This window comes from Notolepis coatsorum (genome assembly GCF_963971535.1).
Source record: "Notolepis coatsorum genome assembly, chromosome: 1".
In the NCBI taxonomy this organism is placed as follows: Eukaryota; Metazoa; Chordata; class Actinopteri; order Aulopiformes; family Paralepididae; genus Notolepis; species Notolepis coatsorum.
The window spans coordinates 191,063,027-191,079,025 of NC_140165.1; the positions used below are offsets into that span (position 1 = coordinate 191,063,027).

General features: G+C 41.3%; 1 protein-coding gene across 1 annotated transcript in view; it reads right to left on the reverse strand.

Annotated features, from left to right (window-relative positions):
- Nucleotides 1-425: 425 nt before the first annotated feature.
- LOC311230796 (uncharacterized protein) overlaps nt 426-15,999 on the reverse strand; it is a 77,480-nt gene continuing 61,906 nt past the window's right edge. The window contains exon 6 of the mRNA XM_084317172.1: nt 426-2,413. Within this exon, the coding sequence (XP_084173298.1) occupies nt 879-2,413 (1,535 nt within the window). The 3' untranslated portion in view covers nt 426-878. The remainder of the gene's footprint in view (nt 2,414-15,999) is intronic.

Genomic DNA, 15,999 nt, shown 5'->3' on the forward strand with positions numbered 1-15,999 from the left:
CATGAAACGTGATATTGGGAGGGGGTAGCTGTAGATTCTGGGCCCCATGAAAGAATGTATTTGTAGACCCCCAGTGAATGCGAGCGCGCATTCACTGGGATCAGCAGTTCAGCACCTGCACTGTTGGTGGGTGAGCCGTAGTAAAGGATGTCGCATTGCGTTCATCTTCAATGAATGGACCAATGCAATAGTCTACCAAAGCCCCCCCTCTCTCTCTATATATATTACCAAAGCCCCCCCCTCTCTCTCTATATATATATATATATCTCACACACACTTCAGAAACAAACATAGTATCAATGAGAGCATCAATAATACACCTGAGTGATGTCTAGTTTAAAAAAATTAAATAAAAAAATAATTGGGCTGGGCCCTTGGAATCATCCTAAGCCCCCCCCCCCCCCAGCTACGCCCCTGGGTGTTAGTCCTAAAAAGGTGCTATAGGTAACATTTCTATGTAATATATATATTAAATACATCCACAGAGCTTTGAGAAAGGTGCAGAATAAAAGTATTGCTTTCCCCTCAAACACTTTTGATTAATTCATTTATCATTGAAAGAATATTTGCGGGTCCAAAATGAATGTTGTTTACATCATGCAGGCATGTATGCCCTCCCTACTTCCCATTTACCCCGTGTGGAATGCACCCGATTGGATAAATGACATGCTGGTGCTCTAGTGCAACCGTTCTTGTCTCAAGCCAGTCAGCATCTACTAAATCACAAACGGTGGTACTGTAAGGCCTATATCAGCAACACTGGTTTATTATCACTGGTCTACGAGCTCAGTATTGGCTGTTGTTTTAACTACAAACTAAGTACAAGAAAAACTCCTAGATACAAAAATAGAATATTCAAATAGCATTCGGTTCGCTGATCACTGGTTAAAAAACAACACTTTCTGCCTCCTCTGTTTGGTGGTGGTGGTAGAGTTCTGATAACTCTTGGAGCAGTCATGTTTCTTGAGTTGCCTGGACTCGGAGAAGCCCGTCCCACAGTGGTCACAGGAGTAGAGTTTGACTCCAGTGTGGATCTGCATGTGAGACTTCAGCTGGTTGGACTGTCTGAACCACCTGCCACAGACTTTACATCCGTATGGTTTAGCTCCCGTGTGGACCCGCAGGTGTCTGTGGAAGTTGCACGAGGTCCTGAAGGCCTTTCCGCACTCCTCGCACTTATATGGTTTCTCTCCCGTGTGAATCATCTCGTGGTTCTTCAGATGCAGCCAGAGGATGAACTTCTTGCCGCAGACACCGCAGCCGTAGGGTTTCTCCCCTGTGTGGTTTTTCATGTGGTAGTCGAACGTATTCTTGAGGTGGAAAGACTTCCCACACAGGTCGCAGTTAAACTCCTTGTGTTCCTGGTGACTTTTCTCGTGTATCTTCAGGGAGGTGGGTGTGCAGAAGCCTTTCATGCAGATCTTACAGTTGAATGGTTTGGCCGGCGTTCCTCCGCCTCTCCTCCGTCGTAGTCCTTGAGCTCCTGGTTCCTGTTCCTTGGTGTCACCGTGTACCAGTTTTTGATGCTTCAGCAACGCGTAGTTGTAGAAAAAGGTCTTACCACACAGGTCGCACATGAACGGCTTTGTCGCTCCATGAGTGAGCATGTGTGACTTCAGCGCCCAGCCACCTGTGAATCTCTCTCCACACACCCTGCAGCTCAGTGGCTTCTCTCCCGTGTGAAAGTATCGGACGTGTCTCTGTAGGTTTCCCTGCAGGCCGAACCGAGATCCGCAAAGCTGACAGATGAAAGCCTTTTCTTGCGTGTGAACGACCGTGTGTTTCCCCAGCGCCACCTTAGACTTGAAGGCCTTGGGACATTCGGCACACTTGAAAGGCCGCTGGTCCGAATGCACCCGCTTGTGGGAACGTAGGTTGACATGCGTTCGGAAAGTCTTTCCGCACGTGGCGCATTTGAAGTTCTTCTCGCCTGTGTGAATGGACATGTGTAACTTCAGACTGGTCTTCATGGTGAAGCCCCTCCCACACGTCTCACAGGTGAACGGCTTGACATCAGAGTGCAGCAGCTCGTGACTTCTCAGAGCTCTCATCTGATTGAAGGTCTTCTGGCACACGTCGCACGCGAACATCCTTTTCTCTTCGTGAAGCAAACGGTGATGGTTTTGTAGGTTCTTCTCGCGTCTGAATTTTCGCCGACACTGGTCACACGGCCAAAGCTTCTGAGCTCTGTACTCTTTGGCTTCGTGAGCCAAGACATGTTTTTCAAGAGCCGCCTCTTGGTGGAATTTCTTCTCACAGCGGTTGCAGGAGAAAGGCTTGTTGTGAAGCTTCATGTGTGTGTTGAGGTTATGTGCGTAATGGAAGCCCTTCTTGCAGACGTCGCAGAAGACAAGTTTCTGGTTATACTTCTCTCTCCTCCTCCTGTTCCGCTCTTCTTGGTCCTCTGTCAGGCCTGGGAGGAAGGAAGAGAAGACAACAACATCACCAACAACAGATAAACAGAGAGACGACAACAGCAGCAACAGATAAACAGAGAAGACAGCTACATCACCAACAGATAAACAGAGAGACGACAACATCACCAACAGATAAACAGAGACGACAACTAGGGATGCACGATAATTATCGGGTCGATAATTATCGGGCCGATACCAGCTATTATGATGTCATCCCGATAAAATTATTGATAGCTCTGATAATAAATACTTTTTTATTTTTTTACACTATTTTTTTTTAACTTTTTTATTTTCATGTCAACGTTCACACGCACAATATATGCTTACTTAGGATTTGACTTGATTCAACAACAAAGCAGTCGGGGCAATGGCAAGCCGAAAACGGTCGAAAATGTGGTTATTTGAAGTTTGGATTTTAAATTTTTTTACAACTGAGGTAGGTAGATTTTTTTGAGACTAAAGTACAGAGAAAAGGTACCGTTGGGTACCGGTATCGATTCACAGGTACCGGTAACCATCCCTACTGACAAAGCACAATACCTGTTGGTTTTTAGTTCACTCATTGTTCAGGGAAACACATTGTTAACACTTTAACTGCCGAAAACGCCGGAACTCGTCATTCCCCGCCATGCTCAAGTTGCAGAGGACGCCGTAACTCGTCTTTGATATCAATAGTTCAAAAATCTGTGATCGAAATCATATTTCCCCTCCGCAGCCTTGACACACAGTGCTGATCTCCTCTCAACCCTCTAGCGGTTCAAGAGCGCCATCTGGTGGCCGATCGGCAGATCGAAACCGGATGTCAACCTTTGAACCGGCAGGACTCACTCCATATGGGGTCCGGGCACTCGCTAATGTTAGAGAGACTCTGTCTTCACACAGTGAACATCGATCGGTGGAAATAACTCGAAAAAACAACATGATTTGGACGTATATACTATTATACAACCTGGAAATAGATCGGGCATTTCAACATCCCATAATCGAAAACTGTCTACTCCACGCTGATCGCCCAACGGCCCGAGGAGACTGGGGTGAGTTTTAGCGTGTAGTATTACCGTGTTCGATATAAACTGCTATGATGAACATATGACCCACATTAGATGAATGGTATAACGTTGCCCACGGAATTATAAACGCCCCCTCGCCCATCCGGTCAACATCAGATGACGTGTAGTAAATTCTAGAAGTACGTCCAGTTGAAACTTTTGATCTCGCACAGATTCCTACCAAACTGTATTTGATCATCAATATAATGCATTTGGGGCTATAAATCACGTTCTGGAGAAAGCTGCAGAAAGAGATGAAAACATACTTATACTTTAGACCATATTTTAGTATGAATATGTGAATGAAAAAGTTTAACGTTGCTACACCATGAACAATACATATAGGACATTGAATGGGCCCTAATAATGGCAATCTAGCAATAGAATTTAAAAAGTTATAGCCCTGCAAAGAAGGGGAACTTCTCCATGTTAAATAGAGCTGGCAAGGGATGGTATATCATGAATTTAACCTTGGGCAATCAAAGTGTTAATGACATTGACGGATTGTGAATTTTGTGATTGACTCAAATTATATTTATTTGGAAAAATAAAGTCACTTTATTTGAAGAGTCAAAACTGTTCTCTTGGCTTTGTTTTGTTCATAGTAGTAACGCTCATGTCATGATAATCTGGTTAGGTCAAAACTACAGGAATATACATTAAAAAAAAATATTATAATACAATAAATATATATCGGTTATCGGTATCGACCTTGAGGAGCAAAAAGTTATCGGTATCGATATAAAAAAAATCTATATCGTGCACCCCTAACGACAACATCACCAACATATAAACAGAGACGACAACATCACCAACAGGGCCCCGTTCCCTGTACGTGGTTCAACTAAGACGATCAAATGTCCTATTAGCCAGCCTAAATTAACCCGATGATTGATTCTCAGTTTCTCAAAGGCTGATTTGCGCTCTAACAATCTTGTTAATTCGAACCAGACTTCAGTAATGAGGATAATTGCGCGTGTCCGTCCTACTTCAAAAGGGGGATGAGTCGATCAACGAAACCATGATTTTCTAACAGTTTCTAACGGTCTAACAAGTTAAATGCGTAAGTATTGGGAAAATGTAAAGGCACATTTTAAGTGCCTCATTACCTCAATCAATCAGATTATATTTCTTTAAATGTGCCTACTGGCAGTAGGCTTAATGGAATGAATCATCGAATGAGATCTTGCTCGCGGACATTTTTATTTCAACTCTTTCAGAATAAGTAGATAAAAACAAGCCCAAAGAGTATCTAATTGATAGGAATTAAGATACTTATGAGTATATATGTACTGTATGCGCTTAGGTATCATGTACTACAGAAATAAGTATGTGTAGATCAGGGGTTCCCAAAGTTTTCAGGCCGCGACCCCCGAAATAACGGTGTCAGAGAGCTGCGACCCCCACTATTATAGGAGGTGGTTGAAACAAGCAAACTTTCACACAATCACTAATAAGCATTGGAGGCTTTTAACACGCACAATAACTACACAAAATAACACAATAATCAAACAACCATAAAATTAATACATATAGCGTGTTTAATTTAGAAGGCTAATGTTCAACTCACCTAATGAGATGGATGGGCACTATGCTTAGAGCACAACAAGTCCAGTCTGCGTTTAATTTTGGAGACAGCAACTCGGAGATCATCCTCGACATTCAGACGTGATCCGTACTTATTTTTTATATAAGTCAGTGCAGAAAATGTTTTTTCGCATAGGTACAGTAGGTAGATCCAAATGGCGGATAGCTGTGCGTATTCCCCCTCAATTGATATCCAGAACTCAGCCAGCGGCTTGGACTGAAACACTGTTTTTAAGGTTCGGTCGCTTGATTTCCTCTGGGAAATACTTTTTAAACCGTTCAAGAAGGGCTTGGAGGTGAGTTATAGACATCTTCACCAGGGGCGGGGCTAGGGGGTGGCTACTTGGGCTCAAGCCCAGAATGTTTTTTGAAAAGCCCCGAATCGACTTTAAAAAAAATATATAATAATTGTTTTTTTTGTGACAATTAATCATTGTTACATGAAAATATGTTTGCACCAGATTTAGCAGAAGCTAATTTCCATCTGTAGTCTATCCAGCTGCTAACTGTATTTGAGCGAGTTAAGTCTTGGTGTTATGGTAGACTCAGACCTAAGCTTTAAATCACAATCAACAAGTTGACAAAAACACAATTCTTCCACCTTAGAAACATAGCAAAAGTACGGCCATTTATAAATCAAAAGGATGCTGAAAACCAGATCCATGCCTTTATCTCAAGCCAACTCGACTACTGTAATGCACTCCTTACCGGCCTCCCGAAAAAATACAATGATAACTATTTCATTGCAATGCACTATTGCATTATTTATTTTATTCTATTTTACTAACTATTTTATTGCACTGCACTATTTTACTTTGTATCAGTGATAATCAAACCGTAAACAAAGACGCCTGTTAACACTTTCAGCGCCAGATGGCGGTTTACTGTTACTGTTGAAAGGCCAGCGCCTTTTAACATGGGGATACGTGGCTGTGTTTGCAGGCCTAAAGCAATATTATATATTATAGCTATGGATCTAATAATATAGTCGATTGTCAGAGTTTCTTCCGGTCAAGATGCAAAAAACAGATCATTTTCCCATCCATACATTTCCGTTTTATACCGTCGTGAATATGAGTGTAGTTTCAGGGTGGTCTGGTGTCATTTCCAAAATGCTTCGTAATGGCCGGCAACGTGTATTCTAGTAAACGCGTTATCGTTTCTTCCCTGGACTAGCTACTGTTCTCAAATCAAATATCGAATAAAAGAAACAACGATGAAAACCCGACTATACACTGGTTTTCGGGGGTCCTGGCGCTCAACGTTCGGCGAGTTAACCCTAGATCTTCGATCCTAATATGAAAAACGATGTGATTTAATGTTCTATGTCTTACCTTGACTTTGTCTATTTTGCTGCTATCTATTTTATGCTTTATGTCTGCACTTTATGCATTGCTCTTGATCTGCCAATGTTGTGCTCATTTTATGTCCGTCTTTTTTTTTTACTGCTGTGAAGGACTTTGAGCTGCAATTCTTGTATGAAAGGTGCTATACAAATACAGTATATTATTATTAATATTGTTTGCTTCATTAATTAACTCTTTCAGTGCCACTCACAAGATTTCTCTGTTTTTTTTATAGGTGGTTGCATGCCACTCACGAGATTTCTCTGAATTATTATTATTATTTTTTTTTTGCGATCTGAAAAATTATTGCATCACCCGAGCCTACCCGAGTATAGCCGAGCTGCGCCGGTGATCACTGTGGAAAAAAGCGCCCCCTGTCGTCTCCCAGATGACATAAGTGATTTTGGAATGGACTCAATGAAAATCAATGGGGAAAAAAATCCGGTACTCCACATTTTCCAGTTCACTGATCCAGCCGGGGTTACCAGAGTTCATTCTGGAGCCTCAGATCCCCGCGGATCATAGAGATCTACTGTGTCGCGTTGGATCCATACACGTATCGATTTTTTCGAATGGTGATCAGGAATTGGAATATACCAGTTGGATACCATCTGATGTCAGGTAAGGACTCTATGTTATCAGTGGTAGGATAATCGGAGTAAGTTTGATGAAGTTATAAGCTGTTTTGTGAAATGTCTTCTTTCGGTTTCACTGTAAAACTCCGTGAGGAAATCAACGGAGCGATTATCAGTGCGCGGCCGTAATGTGCTTGCGTGCACGTATAATATTGATCATCTAGCGTTTATTTGAAAACGATTCATAAAAAGGCCGACGAATATCAACGTTGTGGAATATTCCACTAAAAGACGATTTTCATAGAATGCTCCAGAATGAGCTGTTTTTTATATCAAAACGGGGGCTTTTCTAACTGCTCTGAAATGGAAACGACGCGATAAAAAAACAATCTGTCTTCACAGCACTGACTGGAAAATAGTCTTTGATAATGCGATGGGCAGATTAGACACATAGCCATAATTTAAAACATAGATTAGGCGATATTAACGTTAACATTGGCGCCGATGGTGGCATTCAAGCGGTAAAACGGAAAACCAGGCGTGGCACTGAAAGAGTTAAAGGGCGTGAATTTAAGTGTTCTCTAGTGCGTTTTGTCCGCTTTAAGGTGGTGGTATAAGTTAAAGGTTGTGGTGTCGAAGTAAAAAGATTGCTATCTGGGCTAAGCCCCGGATCTCCTACAATCCTAAATCCGCCCCTGATCTTCACTGTGTTCACACTCAGTTCATTTTCTTCCATAAATTCATCAAGCTCTGGAAACATAAATCCGGCCCATTTCTACTCCAGCGCTCAAGTTTCCTCGTGAACGCTTGTATTTTATCATTGAATGACAAGATGGTTGCGTTTTCACCCTGTAGTGACAGATTAAGTCCATTAATTTGAGCAAATATGCAAGACAAATATGCTAGTCTTGTTATCCAATCGGCATCGGAGGTGGGCAGCGAGCTGGGACACATTCTTATCAGAAACAAGCGCGCCTCATCCCGCAGCTCAAACAGGTGTCACACATGCTGTAGCTATGACGTGCATTATGTAGGACAAAGTAAATCCATAGGCTAAATATGATTTATTATCAGCATTTTAGGTCTATTTGACATTTCAAAAGCACTTATCCAGTTTAATGTATTTTAATTGTTTTTAATTATAGGCCTATTTCACACATTCTATGAAATCAATACATTCTGGAAATCATCTCGCAACCCCCCCGCGGCTGCTTGCGACCCCTCTAGAAAAACTAAGCACAAAAACATTATTCAGAATGGTATAATGGGATCTAATGAGGAAGGGAGCTGCCATTTATTTCCGAGGGAGTGGCAAGCTTATCCAGCTAACTTAAGTAAGCCTGTGCTGGAGCAGGTTCAAGTTTATGGATGTGTTGCTATAGTGATTTAGCCAAACTTGCTTTGTGGAATCGAAAAGCCTGACTTATGTCAAGTTATCCTGAAAATTATCCAGCTAACTCAGTTAGCCACATACGAGGAAGGGGGCCCAGATAAACAGAGAGAAGACCACAACATCACCAACAGATGAACAGAGAGAAAGAAGACAACTACATCACCAACAGATACAGAGAAAAGACAACATCACCAACAGAAAGAGAGAAGACAACATCACCAACAGATAAGGAATTAAGGAAGTTCAGAGTATCAGGGAAGATACTCCCCTCCTTCTATTCCGGGGCATCAAACAAGCTTTTGACAACATTGAGGTACAAATAGTTTAATACGAAACGCTAGACACTATATTTATAGATTCATGGTTTTGTGCAGGTCATGATCTGATCTGACATTTTGGAACATTCTGGATTTTTTCTAACGCTCTGTGTCATATTGGAATATACTGGAATACACTGGAATGACATAACTCTATGGCAGGAAGAATGCCCTGGAACATAAACAACAGTTTTCCACAAGTCATGATCAGTGGCTAACTTTCTGGAATACACTGGACTTTTTCAATGAAGGCCCTGGAACAATAACATCGATAGGTGACCTGCACATGAACCAGATATGGAAGATCAATAAACCTTCATAACAGATTAATGCCCACCCTTGTCGGGGGACGAACTGCATACAAGGATTTAAAAACCTCCTTTTCATCTAGATGTGTAAGCTTGGCAAAGTTATTTTATAATTTAATTGTTCCCTAATTTTTGGGATTTCTATAATTTAGTTCTAAACATCTTTCTTTCTTTTTCTCTGTTTTCTGAAATGTTCCAACCTATACATGTTAGTAGAAGGTTCAAATGAGTATACTAATTGAGGCATATTTTTCATTTTATTTTATTACATTAACGGGAGAGTGGCTAGGCCACAGGTGACATTCTATTAAATTAGAATTAAAGTTGTAGATCCTATGGCAATTTGCATAGGAAAGTTAAGGTTAAATGGCTCATTCTGGGCTAACCGGCGGTGTAAGGGAGGGTGGAGTTGTATGCGAAGGGGTGTCAAAGGAACACAGGTACCTTGTACAGCTCTTTGAGGGAGGGGGGTTTAGGGGATTATTTGTATATATGTATGTTTTTAAGCTCGGCTCTCAACGGGACCTCAATAATTGGATATATATCCATTGTGAATTCGTACTCCAGACGCATTACTAACAAGTACACAACAACCTGTATAGATTATGGCTAGTTTGAATATAATGATTTGGAATACTGGGGGAATAAATAAACAACATAAATGCAAAAGCGTGCTCACACTGATGAAAAACAAACAGGACAATGTGGCTCTTCTAAGCAAAACGCACCTTTTAGTGGAAGACAAAGTAATGCTAGCGGAGAACTTATATCATAACATTAGCCACTCTTCCTTTGGAACGAGATCCCGTGGAGTTGCTATAGTCGCGAAACGGAAGTTGAATATTGAATTGCAGGACGTATGGTCTGATACAGATCAGCGTTTCCGTTAGCCGGTAATTACCGGTATTTGACCGGCAAAATCTGTTGAAGTCCGACATATTTAATCTCTCCGGTCTTAATGTCCGGTGAAAATAATTCCCTGAGTCTAAGCACAATTTGAATTGTATTAAAATAGGCTAAAATTAAATAGCCTATGCGATGAACGAAACAATCATTACATTTGTTTCATCGTTGCTTCTAATAATGACAACGACGTTGTCAGCAAGAGCTTAGTGCTGGGTGTGCGAACTTTTGTGAAGCTGCAGAGCCGGAGCAGCAGCAGCACAATGCAGTACTCCAGCAGTACTCCAATTCAGCCATTTTCAATTCAATGTTGGGTGGGGGGCGCTGCTGTGCGGTCCCCAGAAAAGAGCCAATGACAGCTGAATCTGCTGCTCTGCATCGACATACTCTCGCAAATAAGTCATTGGGAGGTGGAGAGAGAGAGAGTCGTCACGCAAACCCACGATAATGTTGCCGTCTCTCTCTGCCAAATTTCTCAGTTCTTCGCTTGATATAATTAATACAAATGTCCAATATAACGGAATTCGTTAGCTCATAAAAATGTGATTATAACAGACTGTTGTTTATTAATGTCGGGCGACTGCCCACAGACACCCATTTGATTTAAAGTCGGCAGTAGCACGAGTCTCGGGACTTATTTTATTTGGAATATAATGACTTTATACGCAAAAGTAGCCTAGTTTTAAGTAAAAATATTATAAATCTACATGCCTTGATGATGTCATTCTTTTGTTTTGTTGTCATTCTTTTGCCTATCAATTGTTTTTAAGCTCAATAAACTCTGACCGGAATTTCTCTCATTTGACCGGTAGATTGAAATCTACCGGACACTGAGGCCGGCAACAATTTTTTCTAACGGAAACCCTGATACAGATGGTCGGATAACCATAGCTAAAATTTTATGCAGTAACAGGAAAATAGCGTTGGTAGCGGCATATGCCCTAAATCTTTACAAGGCTAACTTCTACGCTACACTTACCAGAACAATGTTAAACTTTCCTGAATACTCATTTATAATTGGCGCGGATTTTAATGCTATTTGGGATCCCGGGATGGATAAATCTTATCCCACCATTTCCAATGATCAGAAAAATTCATCTAATGCACTAAAGGATTGGTCTAAGAATACAGGTGTAAATGACCTATGGCGTTCACTCAACCCAACGGCCCGAAAGTACTCTTGTCGATCTGCAAGACACAATACATTCTCCAGAATAGATTATGTTTTTGCATCCCCTAGACTATTTGATAACTATGACGTGGAAATGGTACCCAATGCACTTCAGATCACTGTTATTTACTCCTAAAAGGATAATTTGGTATACTGTCATCCCGAGCCCCAAGATGGCGATTTAACTCGATATTGCTGAAAAACAAGGAATTCAATACACAATTCAAAGAAGCTCTTGTTGAATTCCTGCTGGAGAATGCGCAATCGGTACAGGACCCCAGAATATTATGGATGTCGGTAAAGGGATTTATCAAGGATTTCACCAGGGTCTTTTCCTCCAAAATACGCAAGAATCGCTGTTCAAAACTGGCAGAGCTGGAAACGCTTTACTCTACGTTATTTTCCTCTTTACAATACAACTAATCGGTTCGATTGGAATCTCAAATTAATGTGTTAAAAAAAAAGATTAATGCCATTTTAAAACAACAATCTGAAGTTCAAATACGTAGCACAAGACAACAGTATTACTTTCATGGTTCTAAACCAAGTCACCTACTAGCTATGCAGATACGAGCCAACGCAAAATTTGCAGATATCCCTACTATTAAGGCACAGCAAGGACTTGTTACAGACCCAAAGAAAATCAACGAGACATTCAAAAAGTTTTACTCCAACTTGTACAAATCAGAAATGGCCTTCGATCAAAACAAAATGGACATATATCTTAATCAAATTAACCTTCCTAAACTATCAGTGGATGACGCTAAACAGTTAGAAACACCCATCACACTAGATGAACTTAGGGAGGCCATATCTGAAATGCAAAGTGGTAAGGCTCCTGGAAGGGACGGTATCCCACCAGAAATGTACCTCTCATGCTGGGATGTAATTGGACCCCCATTACTTAATATGATTTTATACTCAATCAAGGAGGGGAATTTCCATAAGATCGACAATATTGCACTCATAACAGTCCTCTTTAAAAAAGACAAAGACCCCACCGATTGCGGTAGTTATTAGGGATGCACCGAAATTTCGGTGGCCGGAAACTTTCGGCCGAAAATGGCCTTTCGGCCGAAAGTTTTTTTCACCGAAACAGAAACAACCTGTAACGCATGTTGTTGTGATGATGTCACGCTGTCGGGAGTCGCGCTGTTTCTATGTAAACTCTGCACGCAACGCGTCCAATAAATGCGTATTTAACACTTTGGGTGCCGGGAGCCGTCTTTAGACGTCTTTGCTGGCCATGCTAAAGTTGCCGGGGGACGCTGTACTTTATATCAATATTTCAAAAATCTGCGATCGGATTCATAATGTCCCTCCGCTGGCCTGAGATCCACCAGCAGGACCCACTGAGCTCTCTGGCGGTTCAGGAGCGCCATCTGGTGGCCGATCGGCGCAAGCGCTTAACAGGAAGCGCACTAGAGGTTTTGCTAGACGTCCGTATTGCTTCCGGCCACTCGGTACATGTCCCGTGACTCTAGCTCGTCACTCTACATAGCGATCGATTGCCAATAACTCGATAAACAACATGATTTGGACGTATATACCATTATACAAGCTGGAGATGGACCGGGTAATAATATATCCCATAATGATAAAATTTCTACTCGACGATGATCGCCCAACGGCGCGCGGAGACTGGGGTGAGTTTCAGCGTGTAACGTTACCGTCTTCGATAATAACTGATATTATCAACATTTGACCCACATTAGATGATTGGTATAACGCTGCCCACGGAATTATAAACGCCCCCTCGCCCATCCGGTCAACATCAGATGACGTGTAGTAACTTCTAGAAGTACGTCTAGTTGGAATTTTTTATATCGCGCTGATTGCCATCAAACTGTATTTCATCATCAATATAATGCATTTGGGGCTATATATCACGTTCTGGAGAAAGCTGCAGAAAGAGATGAAAACATACTTATACATTAGACCATACTTTACTATGAATATGTGAATGAAAAAGTTTAACGTTGCTACACAATGAACAATACATATAGGACTTTGAATGGGCCCTAATAATGGCAATGTAGCAATAGAATTAAAAAAGTTATAGCCCTGCAAAGAAGGGGACTTTCTCCATAGACAAATAGCGCTGGCAATCTATGGTATATCATTAATTTAACCTTAGGCAACCAAAGTGTTAACACTTTGATTGCCCATGGTTAAATTCATGATATACCATCCCTTGCCAGCTCTATTTAACATGGAGAAGTTCCCCTTCTTTGCAGGGCTATAACTTTTTAAATTCTATTGCTAGATTGTGGGATGTTGAAATGCCCGATCTATTTCCAGGTTGTATAATAGTATATACGTCCAAATCATGTTGTTTTTTCGAGTTATTTCCACCGATTGATGTTCACTGTGTGAAGACAGAGTCTCTCTAACATTAGCGAGTGCCCGGACCGCATATGGAGTGAGTCCTGCCGGGTTAAAGGTTGATATCCGGTTTCGATCTGCCGATCGGCCACCAGATGGCGCTCTTGAACCGCTAGAGGGTTGAGAGGAGATCAGCACTGTGTGTCAAGGCTCCGGAACGGAAATATGATTTTGATCACAGATTTTTGAAATATTGATATCAAAGACGAGTTACGGCGTCCTCTGCAACTTGAGCATGGCGGGGAATGACGAGTTCCGGCGTTTTCGGCAGTTAAAGTGTTAACATGCTTTTATATCCTTATTTACTATATGCCCATCGCGGTTAATCACTGAGTGATCTAATATGCATATTATTCAGAGCGAGAGGGGGGGGGGGGGGGGACTGTGTTTCTCACATTGACGCTGTCTGTCTGTCGCGCGTCTACTGTGCCGAGTCAAGCGAGCACATTCAGCTGGGGACTAGAAAGGTGCGCTCAGTAGAGCACAGATGTCCGCTGCGCAGCCAGAGAAAATATGGAATTAATGTACTGTATGCATTCAGAAGTGCTGAATAAATGTTTTATGGACCCATAATAGTGATTATTTATTATTTAAGTTAAGTTTTGCCATAATCATATATTTTTCCATAATCATAATGTTCCACAACATTGGTAAAAAAAATCTATTCTATGAATCATTTTCGGCCTTTCGGCTTTCGGCCAACTGTTTTCTATTTTCGGTATCGGTTTCGGCCAAGAATTTCCCATTCGGTGCATCCCTAGTAGTTATAGACCCTTGAGCCTCCTCGGAACCGATATCAAGCTGTATTCCAAGGTATTAGCCATCAGACTTCAAAAGCATATGACGTCTTTAGTTCATCCTGATCAGACTGGCTTCATAAGAGGCCGCTTGATCACGGATAATATAAGACGGTTATTACATGTGCTAGATGCCAGCAAGGATGACACCCCACCTATAGCGATGCTGTCCCTGGATGCGATGAAAGCCTTCGATAGGTTGGAATGGTCTTATTTATGGGCAGTACTAGAAAGGATGGGGTTAGGAAAAGGATTCATTGATATGATAAAAGTATTATACAAAGACCCATCGGCCATGATTACAACAGGTATAATCACCTCCGAAATCATTCCGGCATCGCGCTCTTCCAGACAGGGTTGCCCTCTTAGTCCCGGACTATTCGCTTTATCATTAGAGCCTTTAGCACAATATATAAGACAATCCCAATCCATAGAACCAATCGCAATTAAGGGCACACAACATCATATTAGTTTATATGCGGACGACGTAATATTGTTCATGCAAAACCCTACCACCTCAATGCCTCATCTTCTCAAGTTGATTGATGACTTTGGCAATCTATCGGGATTTAGGATAAATTGGCCAAAGTCGGCCTTCCTACCACTTAATACCCCTGCAAAGAATATACTCCTTCCAGAAAAAATACCAATGTTAAAACACTTCAGATGTTTAGGAGTTGAGGTATTCCCTACTATAAGCCAAACGGTGAAGTACAATTACACAAAATTCCAAGATAAGATCAAATACGACTTTGACAGGTGGTCCAAACTTAAAAACTCAGTACAGGCACGAGTATCAATAGTTAAGATGGATGTTTTACCTAGAATCAACTTCATTAGCTCAATGTTACCGTTACCCCCTCCTGATGGTTACTGGAAAAAATTACACTCCACCGCATATACATTTATTTGGAATAACAAACCTCCACGAATAAAAAGATCCACCGCACAGAGAAACAAAGCCGACGGAGGTTTAGCATTTCCAGACTTTTACCACTATTTTAAAGCGTACTCTTTAAGACCACTGACAACCTGGTTTGACTCCCAAGCATCTGTATCCTGGAGAAACTTAGAAGAAAATATAGTAGCACCACAGACTGCAGGACATAGTATACACCATATTATCAATTAAGCAATGCGAATTGAAATTTGGCCCCCTTATTACACATGTGATCCGGATATGGCGTGAAACACAAAAAAAATATTCTAACCAACATAAATGGCATAGCCATACTCCCCTATTCAATAACAATGCACTCCTTCAGAGTTTTGGTAGCTATCAAGATATACATAACAAATTTAACCTCACCAGTTCCACATATTATTTTTACGCACAGTTATTGGATTGTTTGAAGGCTCATGGAGTCCCATTAAGGATACCAATTGAGCACCACAGATATCACAAATTCTTCTATGAAAGAGAGACATCGAGAGGCTTCGTATCTGATTTTTATCATCACTTACTAACGTCTTCGTATGGAATCCTTCCCCTAGACTCAGTCTGGAGGAGGGATATACCAGACTTGGAAATAGATTTTGATTGGCAAGAAGTCTGGGCAAACGTTCGAATTGAATCACGCAACCCGGACCATCAACAAATTAATCTTAATTATATTCATAGGACATACCTGACTCCTATAAGATTGAACAGAATGGGACTTAAACAAGATTCTCTATGTTCCTTATGTACAAATGGGGATGAGGGTACATTTATGCACATGTATTGGGATTGCCCACCGGTTAAGATATTC